The following is a 17,548-nucleotide window of genomic DNA, read 5'->3' as shown; positions in this document are numbered from 1 at the left end:
TGAAAAGCCCCTATGGGGAGCGGTCAATTAAGTATGTATGTATGTATGTAAGAAGATATAAATTATACGACTGTTATTGTAATACTTTTCTTCGTTTATTAGACTAAACGTCAGAAATTCTTACAAAAGATCCTGGGGTGTTTCGTGTAAATAGTCTGAGTAACAGAAAAACAATAGGGCTAAGTAGGAGGTAGTGTTACACAATCTCTATTATTCTCTGTTTCACGGGTCAAGTAAAATCACTCTATCACCATGTTCTTAAATCACTAGCTACCGGTATGTTCATATTCTCTCTGCATTACAATAGAACAGAGAGTACATCCAAACAATATGCAAGCAGCTATGGACAAGACAGTGAAGGTGACATCTGATGTTGTTCCAACAACAGCGGTGGCTATTCAGTTATTTGAAGGAAGTGGGGGCAATTGACAACCTGGCCAGAATTTGGTATAGACCCATTGTCTTGTGATGGATGCCAAAGTGGGCAACCCTAAAACCCGGAATCCGGAATCCGGAATCCGGAATCACAGGTCATTGTTTTACCAATACAGAGAGTAAAAAATATCCTAAACATTCATAAAAGCTAACCTTAGGCCTAATTAGGCCTAAACAAACGTTTTTAGGCCTAAGGTTAGCTTTTATGAATGTTTAGGATAGTTTTTACTCTCTGTATTGGTAAAACAATGACCTGTGATTTCGGATTCTGGATTCCGGATTTTAGGGTTGCCCTGCCAAAGTTCAGCAAGAAGGAAACACTTCCATTCACATTTTCCTGATTTTCTCACTGTGTTTGAAAATGTAGTAAATGGAAATCCACCATTGTTCCAAAATGCAATTCAGTTATTCCGAGACCTCACTTATGAGTATTGCTCATAGCTGCAAATTTCAGCCGGTTGTTTGACTTTATCCTCATGTTTCACTTTATCCTCCGTGAGATCACATCCCTTATTATTGAGTACTGTACTGCTCAGGTTATTCCTATAAGATGAAAGGAAAATGTATATGACACAATTATAATTTTACCAGCTTAGCTTGTGAGAGTGTGATCCATGATGTGTTTAAATTCAGTGCTTTGAACAGCTTTATACATGTGAAAATGTATTCTTGAAAACAAATGAAAAATAAAAACCCACGAGTTTGGAAAGAAAGAGTGCTGATTTACCGGTATCGCTTATTCAAGGGGCAAACTTGACTACAAACCATAATTTCGGCTCGGTAGCGTTAATTTTCCTGCGATTTCAAACTTTTTGTTGTCGTCTCATTCTGGAAAAGTTGCTTTACTTGATGTATTTCGGTCCGTGGGTCTTCCGTCCATTTGATTTCCATGAAAAATGGAAAATGAAAAAATGGATTTTGTATTTTTAATGTTCCATTTGTTTTTACCAAGGAACGTTGAGAATAAAATTCCAACAAACACAAACATGAAAATCATGGTTTCTTATTGAATGCAAATTAAAAATGACAATACAAATCTTTAATTTTTATTTGCAAAGGAAGAAAGAAGAATTGAATAGCAGGCAATCGATTTGAAATTATTCTTTTTCAGAACCTTTCCAACCGGGTCTAATTCTTTGATTTTTCAAGGAAGGGGCTTTCAAGATGGAGGAAATGATCCATGCAGTAAATATCCGATCAATTTTCAATTTTCCTCTGTCGAGGATCAAATAAAAATGAAAAATTGACAAACCCTTCCGCACCATTGGACGGACAAGTCGAGACCGCAACTGACAGGGCTGGGGTTGGGAGAAGTCACGCAACCCTTGGAGGGGAGGGGAGGGGAGTTGAGTTATGGCGGCTACAAGGCTCTACTAGGAGTCATATTTTTATTTCCTCGCCACAAATGTGAAACCTATATGGTTCCCTGCATGTTCAGACGTTTTCAACGACTTGGACCTCCACTAGGCTGCCTTTTGAAAGGCCAAAAATTCACATGCGCCTGGTACGTGATATTTGCATTTGCTCGAAGTAGTATTTGTATGAATCGAAATACATCAAATAAAGCAACTTTTCCAGAATGAGACGACAACAAAAAGTTTGAAATCGCAGGAAAATTAACGCTACCGAGGCGAAATTATGGTTTTCAGTCAAGTTTGCCCTTGAATAAGCTTATAAATCAGCGCTCTTTCTTTCCAAACTCGTGGGTTTTTATTTTTCATTTGTTTTCAAGAATACATTTTCACATGTATAAATTAAGCTGTTCAAAGCACTGAATTTAAACACATCATGGATCACACTCTCACAAGCTTAGCTGGTAAAATTATAATTGTGTCACATACATTTTCCTTTTATCTTATAGGAATAACCTGAGCAGTACTCAATAATAAGGGATGTGATTTCACGGAGGATAAAGTAAAACATGAGGATAAAGTCAAACAAGCGGCTGAAATTTGAAGCTATGAGCAATACTCATAAGTGAGGTCTCGGAATAACTGAATTGCATTTTGGAACAATGGTGGATTTCCATTTACTACATTTTCAAACACAGTGAGAAAATCAGGAAAATGTGAATGGAAGTGTACTTTGGCATCCATCACAAGACAATGGGTCTATACCAAATTCTGGCCAGGTTGTCAATTGCCCCCCACTTCCTTCAAATAACTGAACAGCCACCGCTGTTGTTGGAACAACATCTGGTGTCACCTTCACTGTCTAGTCCATAGCTGCTTGCATATTGTTTTGATGTACTCTCTGTTCTATTGTAATGCAGAGAGAATATGAACATACCGGTAGCTAGTGATTTAAGAACATGGTGATAGAGTGATTTTACTTGATCCATGAAATATATAGTGGAATATTACACACTATATGTGCGTAAAAGCCCCTATCACATGTTGTATACAAGATTGAGGATGAAAAAACTTACACAAAAACAGAACACACAATAATGACACAACTGAAGATATAAATTATACGACTGTTATTGTAATACTTTTCTTCGTTTATTAGACTAAACGTCAGAAATTCTTACAAAAGATCCTGGGGTGTTTCGTGTAAATAGTCTGAGTAACAGAAAAACAATAGGGCTAATTAGGAGGTAGTGTTACACAATCTCTATTATTCTCTGTTTCACGGGTCAAGTAAAATCACTCTATCACCATGTTCTTAAATCACTAGCTACCGGTATGTTCATATTCTCTCTGCATTACAATAGAACAGAGAGTACATCCAAACAATATGCAAGCAGCTATGGACAAGAGAGTGAAGGTGACACCAGATGTTGTTCCAACAACAGCGGTGGCTGTTCAGTTATTTGAAGGAAGTGGGGGCAATTGACAACCTGGCCAGAATTTGGTATAGACCCATTGTCTTGTGATGGATGCCAAAGTGGGCAACCCTAAAACCCGGAATCCGGAATCCGGAATTACAGGTCATTGTTTTACCAATACAGAGAGTAAAAAATATCCTAAACATTCATAAAAGCTAACCTTAAGCCTAATTAGGCCTAAACAAACGTTTTTAGGCCTAAGGTTAGCTTTTATGAATGTTTAGGATAGTTTTTACTCTCTGTATTGGTAAAACAATGACCTGTGATTTCGGATTCTGGATTCCAGATTTTAGGGTTGCCCTGCCAAAGTTCAGCAAGAAGGAAACACTTCCATTCACATTTTCCTGATTTTCTCACTGTGTTTGAAAATGTAGTAAATGGAAATCCACCATTGTTCCAAAATGCAATTCAGTTATTCCGAGACCTCACTTATGAGTATTGCTCATAGCTTCAAATTTCAGCCGCTTGTTTGACTTTATCCTCATGTTTTACTTTATCCTCCGTGAAATCACATCCCTTATTATTGAGTACTGCTCAGGTTATTCCTATAAGATAAAAGGAAAATGTATGTGACACAATTATAATTTTACCAGCTAAGCTTGTGAGAGTGTGATCCATGATGTGTTTAAATTCAGTGCTTTGAACAGCTTAATTTATACATATGAAAATGTATTCTTGAAAACAAATGAAAAATAAAAACCCACGAGTTTGGAAAGAAAGAGCGCTGATTTATAAGCTTATTCAAGGGGCAAACTTGACTGAAAACCATAATTTCGCCTCGGTAGCGTTAATTTTCCTGCGATTTCAAACTTTTTGTTGTCGTCTCATTCTGGAAAAGTTGCTTTATTTGATGTATTTCGATTCATACAAATACTACTTCGAGCAAATGCAAATATCACGTACCAGGCGCATGTGAATTTTTGGCCTTTCAAAAGGCAGCCTAGTGGAGGTCCAAGTCGTTGAAAACGTCTGAACATGCAGGGAACCATATAGGTTTCACATTTGTGGCGAGGAAATAAAAATATGACTCCTAGTCGAGCCTTGTAGCCGCCATAACTCAACTCCCCTCCCCGCCCCTCCCCTCCAAGGTTTGCGTGACTTCTCCCAACCCCAGCCCTGTCAGTTGCGGTCTCGACTTGTCCGTCCAATGGTGCGGAAGGGTTTGTCCATTTTTCATTTTTATTTGATCCTCGACAGAGGAAAATTAAAAATTGATCGGATATTTACTGCATGGATCATTTCCTCCATCTTGAAAGCCCCTTCCTTGAAAAATCAAAGAATTAGACCCCGATTGGAAAGGTTCTGAAAAAGAATAATTTCAAATCGATTGCCTGCTATTCAATTCTTCTTTCTTCCTTTGCAAATAAAAATTAAAGATTTGTATTGTCATTTTTAATTTTCATTCAATAAGAAACCATGATTTTCATGTTTGTGTTTGTTGGAATTTTATTCTCAACGTTCCTTGGTAAAAACAAATGAAACATTAAAAATACAAAATCCATTTTTTCATTTTCCATTTTTCATGGAAATCAAATGGACGGAAGACCCACGGACCTATTTCGATCCATACAAATACTACTTCGAGCAAATGCAAATATCACGTACCTGGCGCATGTGAATTTTTGGCCTTTAAAAAGGCAGCCTAGTGGAGGTCCAAGTCGTTGAAAACGTCTGAACATGCAGGGAACCACATAGCTTTCACATTTGTGGCGAGGAAATAAAAATATGACTCCTAGTAGAGTCTTGTAGCCACCATAACTCAACTCCCCTCCCCTCCCCTCCAAGGGTTGCGTGACTTCTCCCAACCCCAGCCCTGTCAGTTGCGGTCTCGACTTGTCCGTCCTATGGTGCGGAAGGGTTTGTCAATTTTTCATTTTTATTTGATCATCGACAGAGGAAAATTGAAAATTGATCGGATATTTACTGCATGGATCATTTCCTCCATCTTGAAAGCCCCTTCCTTGAAAAATCAAAGAATTAGACCCCGATTGGAAAGGTTCTGAAAAAGAATAATTTCAAATCGATTGGCTGCTATTCAATTCTTCTTTCTTCCTTTGCAAATAAAAATTAAAGATTTGTATTGTCATTTTTAATTTTCATTCAATAAGAAACCATGATTTTCATGTTTGTGTTTGTTGGAATTTTATTTTCAACGTGCCTTGGTGAAAACAAATGAAACATTAAAAATACAAAATCCATTTTTTCCTTTTCCCATTTTTCATGGAAATCAAATGGACGGAAGACCCACGGACCTGAGAGCTTTCCTGATTTTCTTTTGACTGAATCATTTGGTTCTCCTCTCTACTATATTACAAAGTTCAGCTGGACTTTTCGCATTTTTACTTGATTGTTTTACCACTTGCATGGCCCGTTTCGACGTTTGTCGTTATTCCGTTTTTCCTTTGGCTGGATTGTTTACATTTATCTTATACTATTTCATCATCAAGTTGCTTAATAACTGTTTGTAATTTAAAGTGTCTATGCTCTCTCTCAAGAAAATAAGAAAGGGAAAAAGTGAACGAGAGGGAAATGGGTACCGATAAACGCCCATCAACAAGGAGTGGTTGCAAAGTAGACATATTTGCATATTAGGTTCCCGTCGTATGAGGGGAGGGTCTGTCTTTTCCTCAAAGATTTCGTAAAAACCTGCAATATCTTCCGTTATTTCATTTATTTGGTTGTGAGGCAACTTTTTACAATGATTGATGGTGAAAATTCTTCCACAAATTTGGTCTCGTCGCCCTCAGACACGGCTGTGCAATTGCAGGAGTTGGATCCGTTGACTCTTGGTGCATCGGAAGAAGTCAACACATCCACTGTTTGTGGCGGTAAAAGAAACAATTCCCACAGGTCGAAAACTAACGTCGGTGTTGAAAAGTTCATTCCAGGAGTATTATACTTGCGGAAGAAATCTCCTTTGAATTCTCCATATAACCTTACCTTCAACGAACATTCAATGGAAAACGAGCTCGAGCTAAACGTCAATTATAGCCTGAAAGAGGAAGCTGATGACTTAACATCGAACTGTGCAAGCGTTGAAGGTAAAACAAATGAAACAAGACGTGATGAGGCAAATACAGAGGCATCGGGGATAACAACAACTGTTGTGTCGGAGGGACTTTCGTTTATGGAAAGTACTCGAGGGATTGTTATAGTAGAAGATGTTGCTTTAGATCAGATTCATGAATTCATCACTGATCATGCTGCGAATATCCAAGATCACAACCCAAGTAATAATGTACTTTTTGAGTGCCAGTCTGTTCGAAGACGACGTACCAGCGAGGATAAAAAATATTCACAGCCGATTGGCTCTTCTGAAAATTGTGAACTTAGAGGGTCATTGCACGTAACCACGTCGTCTAGTGAAACTCTCGATAAGGAATCCTCGGAAATCTTCAGGAAAAGATTTGAAGATCTCGACACAAAAGAAATTGCAGAGGCTCTCACAAACGAACTAAAAAAATATTCAATACCACAGGCAGTTTTTGCTCGAAAAGTTTTAAATCGATCTCAAGGGACGTTAAGTGATGTTTTGAGAAAGCCAAAACCTTGGAATGAACTCAGGGGAGGACGAGAAATTTTTCGGAAAATGAAGGAATGGTTGGATTTACCAGAAGTTAAACGGATACCACAACTTAGGACAGAAGGTGAGGGGGTTAACCAATTTGTACGGAAGGTGCTTTTGCTAATGAAGCCCTCTGTAGTCTAGGTGTAATTTTTTATTCTATGCTTTTCTGTATCAGTCAAATCAAAGTTTCCATAAGCTTTCCCTCCCCCCCCCCCCCCACGGGCAACCCCCTGAGCTTTCGGTTATTCGAATCCCTCCCAGACAAATGCAGAGCAATCTAGAATACCCTGCCACTATTGTATTCTTGTAGCAGCATCCTTTGAAGAACAAGGCATACAACAATACGTGCTAGTCATACGTGGTTGTATACAAATTAAGTGGACAAGTACAATGTACATGTATTCTAGAATCTAGCCATAAATGCTCCTCATCATTGCCTTTTGCAGGGGTTTCAAAATGTTTTGAACTAGGCGGCCGACTCTGGAAAAGTAGGCGGCTGCGATAATTGAGGGGCCGCAAGACCCCTGAAGCGGGGGGGGGGGGGGGGGGGGGTAGAGGCATGCTTCCCCCAAAATTTTAAAATCTAAAAGCTTGGAAATGCCATTTTCAGCATTCAAGTATTGATTTCAGCCAATGACAGTTTCATTCAAAATCTCCATTTTGAAAGGCAGAAATAAGTGAAATGAGACAGTCATGTTTCGAAATGTGGGTTTAGATTTCACTTCGCTTCCACATGTGCAAATACTTGGCAGCTGAATGAAAAAAAAAAGTTGCGCTTTGCTCAATTTAAATTGTCGCTATTAGCAGAATAATTTTAGATTTCAACACTCATGCTAGTTTGATTCAAGACCTTTCATCCTTCCTTAATAATTCAGAGGAGTATGAATCGCTTCTATAATGCATTTGGGCACCACGCGTAGCTAGACCATAATCTAACCATCCATTAACTGTTCTTTTGATAGGACTTAATATGTACAGACAGCAAAATTTGCATTTTTCAATGAGTTTCATTTCAATAGACATGACTCCCTTAACTATCAAATCAGTCAGCAGCAGTTTATTTAAGTATCGATAAATATAATAAACAACGTAGTACCGGTAATCATAGGGTCGAGTGAAGGACAACAAAGTCCGGCAAGTTGTTAAATGATTACCAATGTGTATTGATCAAATTTCTTCACCTAACTGAGGATTGTGACATTCTGGACCCAAATGAAAAAATAGTGTGTACAGTTTGATATTGTCGTTTCTCTGCCATGCTGTCAGCTGGTAGTGATGGTAGCAACTGAAAGAAGAAGAAGAAAAAGTGATCAAATTCACCTAATGCCCAAACAAGCTTGGCCTGGCCACTTACTTACAAAGCTTACATCCTATTGCATTGAGTGTGAAGTTACTCTGCTGTCTTAAAGATTAATCGATAAGAAGCAATGCCGAGATTGTTTGTCAAAAGCTGTTTGTTATGACTAGAGTAGCCGGCGACATACGATCAAGTCACCGGCGGAACTCCGGCAGTCACCAGCTTGTTTTGAAACCACTTCTTTTGGTAAACATTAAATTATGGATGATGAGATGTTCCTATCCATGTTGAATTTTAAGAGACCAATGTTGTTTGCAAGAGAGGCATTTGTAGCACTTCGGAACATCTGAAGGTCTTCAAAAATTGGCACAGAAACTAAATTAAGGATTTTCAAGAGCAACGTTCTGGGAGTCCTCCTTTATGGTGCAGAGTCTTGGAAGGTCTTACAATCCATATGCCATAAGATAGATGTATTCCAAACAAGATGTCTCAGGAGAATACTCAGGATTTTCTGTCCAAGAGCTATCTCTAATGACAATCTTTACTGCAGAACTAACACAGCACCACTAACAGTTGAGATCAGAAAGGGGAGGTGGCACTGGTTGGGACACATCAACAGAATGGCCCCAAATGCCATCCCCAGGGTTGCAATGAGATAGATTCCTGCTGGGAAGAGGAAAAGAGGATGTCCCAAGACGACATGGAGAAGATCAGTGGAAAAAGAGACAGGCTGGATGGACCTGGAGCCAGATTCAATGGTGGTCATCTGACAGACAGCACTGGAATTCTTTGGTGACGGCCTTATGTGCCACCTAACATGATGAGGATTAAGTAGTGTTGCTTTTAACTGTGTTAGGTTGTACATATTTTTTATGCTAGTAAACTTCATTTAGTAAACAGATTAAAGCTTTTCCAAGTCAATGTTTTCCATACAGAAATGGATAATGCACAATTCTTGTAATGACTATACCATCTGTGTAACGACAAACACATAACACAAAAACTAGGGGCTATGGCTGAATCCCCCACTCATCCCTGGCATTGACAAGTTCCCTACTTAGGGAAAACAAAAGATTGCAAAATTCCCTGCTAGAGAAGAAAACGAAGAATCATTTGCAGGAGGGAATGTTGAAGCAGTTGTTTGTATTTTGACTAAGTTGCCCAATATCACCACAGTGGAAGAGATGAACATTTTTCAGTGATTCCCTGGGACACTGGTAATTGCCCAAGTTCAATTTCTAGTACTGATGCTCTGTCAACTCACTAGAGGAAGGCATTCCTGTATGCTTCTCATGTACATTGTAGCTCTGCAAGGACTAGGTGTGGAGATAAGATGCTCAAAAACTAACATTTGATTTGAATTGCATTAATTTGATTTCTTGTTGGGGTGCAGCAATGGAATAGTGATGAGAGCACTCGCCTCCCACCAATATGGCCCGGGTTCGATTCCCAGACTTGGCGTCATATGTGGGTTCAGAGTTTGTTAGTTCTCTACTCTGCACTGAGAGGTTTTCTCCGGGTACTCCGGTTTCCCCTCTCCTCAAACACCAACATTTGACTTGATTTGCGTTACTTGTTAATTTCAGTTTACAGTGTCCCCAATTAGTGCTCCAGTGCTAGAAGACTTGACATTTAAATAAAGTTCCTTTCCTTTCCTTTCCTTTCGTGCACACCTCCAAGGCTTGAGTGAACAAGTGACCAGATATTGAATAGGTACTTTATTAGGTCAAAGGTAGCATACACTGTAGTGTGTGATTTTGTTTCTGCTAAAACAAATGGGTTACTTGCTTTTGTTTTGCACGATTCAAGACTGTAGAAAACTGGTACCATATTTACCGGTACTTGTGTACTGAAGTCGACCCTTTATGACCTAAAAATCATCCCAAAAAACTGTCCTCGACTTATACTCAAGTCATACTGATAGCCTGATTGGTGGCCTTTAGGTAGAACTATCAGATAATTAGCACAGCAATTGCCTATAAAAATCTGCATAAAAATCAACTTTATAAAACAAGATCCGATTGTCTTAGTGTTAAATGAGCTTGGCTGGGCATCTCGTTGTCAACAGGAAAGTTTGGAGTAACCAAATAATGTAAGTGGGTTAAATGCAAACCTCTGGACATGCCTCTTAGACTGCTGTCATATTTGTAACTTTTCAGATCAGGCATTTTTAGTACAGCGAACTGACGTTTGTTTCACTTCATTGAACAATCTCAGTAGCTTAGTGACCAGCCAAACGTTTGCCAAGATGGTGGTTTATTTACCTTTTTTCAAATTCTTTGGTCTTTTCATCTACATGTACATCTCCTTTTTATGTCAATGTTAAGATAAAGGTTATTTTCAAATAAGAAGATTTAATTTTCAACGTGGCTCACATGAAAAGATAGAAAACACTTCCTCAAGTAAACTGAAATACTTGTGTCATTGCATGTTACAAGAGGTGATAAACTTCACTTACAGCAGTTTCTTTGTGTCCACTTTAATTGCAAAACAATTCAGATAAATATGACATTGACTTTTAGGAGAAATTACACTGATGTGCGTTTCAGCTTTTTAGGCAGAAATTAAGAAAAATCACTTTTTAGGCCTTGAAAATGGTGACAGATTTAAAGGTGTTTAAAGTACAGGTTACTTTCCACAGGTCATTCGTTAGAAGATCTTTACTATAATGCTAAACTTAGGCCTCATTAGGCCTAATATTAGCTATATTGAAGGTTTTGGGTTGCTTCAGTATTGGTAAAACAATGACCTATAATGAGTGACCTGTGGAATGTGATATGTCTTTTAAACCTGCTGTGAAAATGGGGGTCAGCTTATACACGAGTAAATACAGTAATTTGATGCCTTGTATTTAATATTTTGTGAAAAAAAGTTGAAGTTTCGTAGTAATGAGAGGGAACATTTAAAGATACTAATTTATATTCTCTGTTAGTTTCAAATGTATTCTATGTATTTATAATTTTGTAATAAATTATTCCACGAGCTACACAACAGAATGAACTGGGACACTTAACATGAGTAGTCAACAAATCAATCATTACATTGTGAATCAAATCAACTGTTGACAGGTAACATGGGAGAGTTTCTCTGCACTTTGCATGTAGATAAGTTCACTACCCTGAAAACTATGTCGGATCACTCCAGCATGGTATCACTCTGCAAGGCCTTGCGTTCAGTAAGAGGCATTTTCCACTCAGTTAACATTTCAGGAGTCTCAGTTGGAATGGTCCATTTTGGTTTGTTTTAACTGGTCAGACCAAAATGTCCCTTTCTGTAGGGCCAATCAAGTCGTTGTTGTGTTTGTGACAAACTCTCACTGGTTGGAGCTTGGGTTTGGTTTGTGAAACAGGAAATTAACATGGCATGGGCACATGGAATTGCTGACATTTCAAAGTGAAATTTCTGTTGAATAGAACTACTTTGTAAGACAGGGCCAATTTATTTCCTCATTTCAAAGGGCTGGAAATTCGAACTATTACATGTATGCAGACGTCATTGCAAAAAACTGAAACAAAGATTACCTTCACAGTTCAGAATTCTACCAACTGAGGCAGAAGGGCAGATCTAGGAGAAGGTGCTTACCCCCTCCCTTCCCCCACCTGATATGACCTGTTGCTTTCTAAAATAAGTAGTATTCTGTAAAAAAATAAATAATACCCAACACCTGTCAGTTAAGTCTTTTTTAGGGGTGCACTCCCTTCTAAGAAAAATCCTCAATCAGTCAGTCCCTGGTCTCTGGTAGCAACCAACAAACTTCAATCTCATGAGACAGTAAGTTTGTTATTGTAAACTGGAATGCTTTGGTGAATAATAATTTTTGTGATCCCTTTCTCAAAAATGAATATTTCTCTTGGCAATGATATCATGCTCCCTGGATGGTGATCTAAAATCCAAACGATGACCTGGCATTTCTTTCCTCAGTTTCTTGATTGATATTAATTTTCTTTCTCTTTCTTGATGTTGCAAAGCTGCTTTGGAGCTTGATGCAAAAGCAAGAAGACCAGACCTTAATGGCCATGGATCGAAAAAGTCAAGGCTTCATTTCACAGCTTCTCAAAAGAGAGCACTGTTTGCTATTTTCAAGGAAACTAAGAAGCCCTCAAAGGAAATGCAGAATGCACTTGCTGAAGAACTGGGCCTTGAAAGGGGAACTGTGGCAAACTTTTTTATGAATGCGAGACGAAGGCATCCAGATGTTTAAAGGTATTTACAATACCTCTGGGAATGACTACATTCCTCTTCATTTCGACCATCTACATGAGTGTGTTTATTGTTAAATGCTTTGGAAAAAAGTACTTGACTACATGTAGTCACAAAGTGATCTGTCTTCATCTGTTTTGTGTTTAGGCAAATTTGTCTTTTCCCTGTGAAGAGGTCAGGGCTATCAAGCATTAGTATATATATTGCACATCCTTAAAGTGCACCTAACCCCAAGATATTTTTTTCGCTAAAATGAATCTTTGCACCTGTTCGAAACGCATTGTGGCCATCTTTTCATTATACTAACAAATCCTGTCATTTTATAGGCTTCAAAAGTTGCGAAAAACGAAGCATCTTTTTTTCACGACCGAGTCAGAAGGGGAGTGGGTCTACATGTAGGTATTCCTGATTTGACGTCACAATCTACTTTGCATGCATTTTTCCAAAGAGTTAATGCAATGTAAATCAGTTTGTGACGTCAAATCAGGAATAGACCTACTCCCCTTTTGACTCGGTTGTGAACAAAAGAATGATGCTTGGATTTTTGCAACTTTCAACGCCTATAAATTGGCAGGAGTTGTTAGAAAAAGGAAAAAAATGGCCGAAATGCGTTTTGAACAGGTGCAAAGATTCATTTTAGAGCAAAAATTATTTTGGGGTTAGGTGCACTTTAAAAGATGTGTGCTAATGAATCAGAAATTTGAATGTTGGGAACAGTTTTCATCATTCCTTATTTTGAACCTATTGACCTCTTTCTCGTCAACTATATTTTTATTGGTACTCTTTCACGGTACCTAACTGTAATATTATTAGGGAATTTCCAATGACAGTGAGCCACGTCCTGTTGCCTTGGGTGTCTTGCCACTATCTCCAAATTGTCCGCCTCATTACAGATCAAATTGTTATTATTATTGTTAATTTTATTCTCAGTATCCTTGCTGATCTTCCTGGGTAAATATCAAACGTATTTTATTATCATCATCATCATCATCATCATCATCATCATCATCATTATCATTGTTATTAGTATTATTAATGGTAATTGGACTGAATAGAGTACTATTCAGAGAGTAATCGGTCGAGTGATTTGCGCGAGGCCTACCAGTATTTGAAATCTGTACGACACAAAGTCCTATTATCAATTAATCGTAACTATGACAAAATGCGAGAAGATTATGGTGTTAAAATTTTTATAGCCTAACCAGCTCAACTTTTCTTAGTTTTTTTAAACTGGTGCTGTGATCAAAAAATTAAATCTTTTTTCTTTGGATTTCAAAACTATGTTAACTAAACAACAAGTGACCCAAGTTTTAAGCCTTAATTTAAAAAAAGACACTTGTATATTTTACTGGAATTTTCCTATTTAATGGTCCGCCATTACTAACTTTAAAATCTTGAGATAGCTGGTTGAGGAGAAAATGACGTCAATGACTCACTAGATTAAGAATACAATGCGTTTGAATGCGACTGAATTAATATGCTGCACGGGAGTTTCGGGCTTTCAGATTTTTAAACTCTCGTTTTGCATATAGTACATAACAAACTGCATTTACACGGTGAAATTGAAGTTATTGAGTGAATGACGTCACTTTTCCCTAGATCCAACCCTCTGAGGTCCAGTCGGTCAGTTTTAAACATGAGTAATGGCGGACCGTGTATTCCAAAACTTAAGTAAGATAAGTAAACAGCCTTTGGATAAAACAATTTCTCAAAATTTTGCCAGTCAGGTGTTAAGTAAACACACTTTCAAAATCTGAAGAATAAAAGGAAGTGGTATTTTGATCATAGTACCTCTTTAAAAGCTCTGGAAAAAGATAACATTTTGCATTTAATGATTCCTTTAATTAATAGGGTAACTTTCTTCAGTAATCCAAGAGCTCATGCTGTCCATTATTCTTAGAAACAAAATGTATGACGTTCATAATAATCTTGCTCCCAGTAACATTAAGAATATGTTCAAGAAACCGTCTTTTGTCCATAGTTACCGGACTGGTTCTGTTACTAACGAGAATTAGTATCACCCAACTAGTGGACTAATGCAAATCCTGCATTTTAATTGGCTACGCTACTAGCGGACTATTAGTAATAGTCATCGAGTAGCGAAAAGCGTGACGCTTTCTTTCGTTTTATTCCCAAATAATTATTTCTTAAACTTGCATTTGCTAACTTTGTTATTGCTTTTTCGGCTTCGCCTCATGGGCTATTGACCCGTAGCCCTTGCGGGCTACGGGTCTAATTGTTAAAATTATTATGTTGAGCAAGCTAGAACTGAAAATATGAAAAGAGCCTTCTCTATCTCAGGTGCCTTAATTTGGAACTGCATTCCACTCTCTATCAAAACACTAAATAAAAATCAATTTAAACGCAAACTAAAGAATAATCTCCTTGAAATCCTGAAAAACGAGGCCGATTATTTAAGAATTTCTGATATACGATTACAATTTTCAAAATCATAACATTGTAGTTTCTCCTAGTATCGAGTACAGTCCGCATCCCGGTCGCACTCTGGATATAAATTTACTACACGACAAACTAGATTGCTTCCCGGCCGGCGCTGGTCAAATTGTCCGGTCAAACCTAAGTTTTTGCTCGGACGTATCCCATTTTTGGTCGGACAAACATTGAGTACGTCTTATCGCTATAAAGTGCCCCCTCCTCCCTTCACATGATGTTTAAATGTGAAACAAGTGAATTTTCAAAGCATTTATTGTACATGAGCATCAATCTCAATGCAGGAAAAATGGAACGCATGGTACAGCAAAATCAGTATCACATTTGTGCGTACTACTGTTGCTTCAGTTCTACGTCTTATATACGGTTAGTTATGAAGTTGATGAAATTGACTGAGGCTTGCAATCTAGTCGATTTTCATCACAGTACAAGCTAACTGACATCTGTCAGGGTTCTATCTAGGATTTATCGTTTGGGGGAGAAGTCCCGAGTGGCCGAAGGCCACGAGCTTGCTAGGGGGGTCCGGGGGCATCCTCCCTAGGAAATTTTTTGAAATGAATATGCGCTGAGATGCAATCTGGTGCATTTTGAGACACGATTTTGAAATGTTACAGTAGCATTTTATTTTATTTTTTAGTCGTGATCACGTTCTGACAATGTTAAACTGAGCTCCGATATTTGCTAACGTGAAAAGAAGAGTTACCCGACACGTCTAATTCCACAAATATTTGTAGATACTCGTTGACTTGTTAGTACGTGAATAAAATAAATAAACTCAACAACGGCACTTTCCCATTTCTTACCAATGCTCGTAACTACTGCAAAATTCTAGATAACTGTAAACCTGTAAATAAAAACTGACCGCGGTAGATGCGACTGTTAACTGACAATGCGTCTAATCGAGTGTGAAAAATACTGGTAAACAAATCATGGCAATTGATCTTTGGAAAATCTCCCTGATCAATTCAGGATCTAAATGTACTTTCCTTCTTTAAAAAGTTGAATTGAAATTGAATTGAATTACAAAGCCAGTTTGCGCTTCTTTACACTTTTGTAATGATCAACCACTGACTCCAGGACGTAATCTGACAACTGGTCAGGACCTTCGATGTGTGTTTAAGTGCATCCGCACCGAGCCTACTGCGGAGTCTTGTTTTAATTAGTTTCATGGCGCTGAAGGAACTCTCAACAATGGCTGTTGTCATCGGTAATACATTTACAATCGTGGCTACCTTTGCCAAGTTCATGTGCACTGATCTCGTTGCGTCTGGATGATTTTTCCGGTATAGTTACTTATATACTGTAATGATAACAATATTTTTGGGGGGGAAGCTTCTACCCCTCAAATACCCTAGATAGAACCCTGTCTGTAAGACCCGCTAATTTGCGGTGACGACTTGGTAAATGACAAAGCGAAAATGTGCAACGACTACTACGAATCCATTTATTAAAAGGTCTTGGTCTGGTAGTTAAGTATATCCGTCTTTTCCCCTCCTTTTTCACAAACACCAATAACATTGAACCTTTAAATATTTAAAAATTGAAACCCTAAATTTTTTCCCTACCAGCGTAAACGACCGGACGAATTGTCAGGCCATCTAAGGATTTGACCAGACAAAACTTATTTTTGACCGGACATTGTCCGTTGACCGGCCGTTATTTGCAGCCACTATTAAATTTTCTTGTTTCCTCTTTTGCCCGCCTCGAATAGTCTCGCTAACTGCGGACAAAAGTCTGTAACTTAGAATTTTTTTAGATCTAATAAAGAATTGTTGTTGTTGATTCAAGTACAACTAGGGAGCGCTTGATGACGCGCACAACTGTCCAATTGCAAGGTGTCAGGGCTGTTGATAACCAAATAAATTCGAGAATTTTGTAATAGTTAGGATTAATATAAAAGAACAACAGAAGAGCTGCTCCAAAATATAAAAAAGTAGGATGCGAGAGGTGCTGCTCTCGTAGAGTTCTTTGTTTCACTTTGTTCATCCTAAGTATCGTATACTTTCTCTTTAAGCATTTCCTGGACAGGATGTCTACTCACTATTGATGTCAACTGTTCCAGCGGAATCATTTTAGGAGAGTGGAAAACTGTTCAGCTTCGGAGCAACATGCAGATGTTTAGACTTGCGTGACCACATTAAAGGTGTTCGCATACAAGATCAAGTTGTTAAAGATAGAGTCGGCATAAAAGGCCAGGTTAAAAAGCCAGGGTGGGGATGGGGGGGGGGGGGGGGGCTTTCATTATGAAGAGGCGAGGATGCTCGTCGGAAATTTTTCAATTAAACCCCAAAAGGAGACCAGTCTGGGTGTGGCCCAGATTTTTTTTACCCCTAAATGAGACCATATTTAAAACATATTAAATATATATATATATTTTTAGTATAATTACATACTAGATAATTCTTGAAAATTCTCTGCGCTGATTGGTTCACCTCAGGCTTGGCGAACATCGGTGAATAAAAAACTCGACTTTGCCTAGGTTCGTCTCTTCGTATCAGTGATATTCACTTAATAATTGTTACATATTTCTTCGCGTGCATCCCTAAACGATACCTTCACGGCTACATATGATAGCCTTTTGGTTTTGCCCAGAACTCCCTCTTATCTTACTTCATCAACTGGGCTGATTTTTTTTCAATTATTTGCAACGAGCCCTCAGCTGCTGTACTAGTTGGTTTTTCGAGCAACTTCCCGCCAATTTTTAGTCCCAAAAGTTGCAAGAAACATTTCCTGATGTGATATATATCCTGTGTCGGCGAACAATTCT

The 17,548-nt window shown here is 38.2% G+C and overlaps 1 protein-coding gene across 2 annotated transcripts; it reads left to right on the top strand.

Annotated features, from left to right (window-relative positions):
* Nucleotides 1–5,835: 5,835 nt before the first annotated feature.
* LOC138021460 (homeobox protein ceh-38-like) lies at nucleotides 5,836–17,260 on the top strand. 2 transcript variants are annotated; one of them, XM_068868342.1, is made up of 3 exons: nucleotides 5,840–6,912; nucleotides 12,099–12,333; nucleotides 16,796–17,260. In XM_068868342.1, the coding sequence occupies exons 1-2, from the start codon at nucleotides 5,964–5,966 to the stop codon at nucleotides 12,329–12,331; spliced, it is 1,182 nt and encodes a 393-aa protein (XP_068724443.1). In that variant the 5' UTR covers nucleotides 5,840–5,963; the 3' UTR covers nucleotides 12,332–12,333; nucleotides 16,796–17,260. The 2 variants fall into 2 exon arrangements, with proteins under 2 accessions (XP_068724444.1, XP_068724443.1); XM_068868343.1 differs by lacking the exons at nucleotides 12,099–12,333; nucleotides 16,796–17,260 and adding an exon at nucleotides 8,681–11,975 and having other exon boundaries at nucleotides 5,836–6,912.
* The last annotated feature ends 288 nt before the right edge of the window (nucleotides 17,261–17,548 follow it).

This window comes from Montipora capricornis, chromosome 10 (assembly GCF_036669925.1).
Source record: "Montipora capricornis isolate CH-2021 chromosome 10, ASM3666992v2, whole genome shotgun sequence".
NCBI lineage: Eukaryota > Metazoa > Cnidaria > Anthozoa > Scleractinia > Acroporidae > Montipora > Montipora capricornis.
The sequence above is the reverse complement of the archived record's forward strand: the minus strand, read 5'-3'. Positions and strand labels throughout refer to the sequence as shown.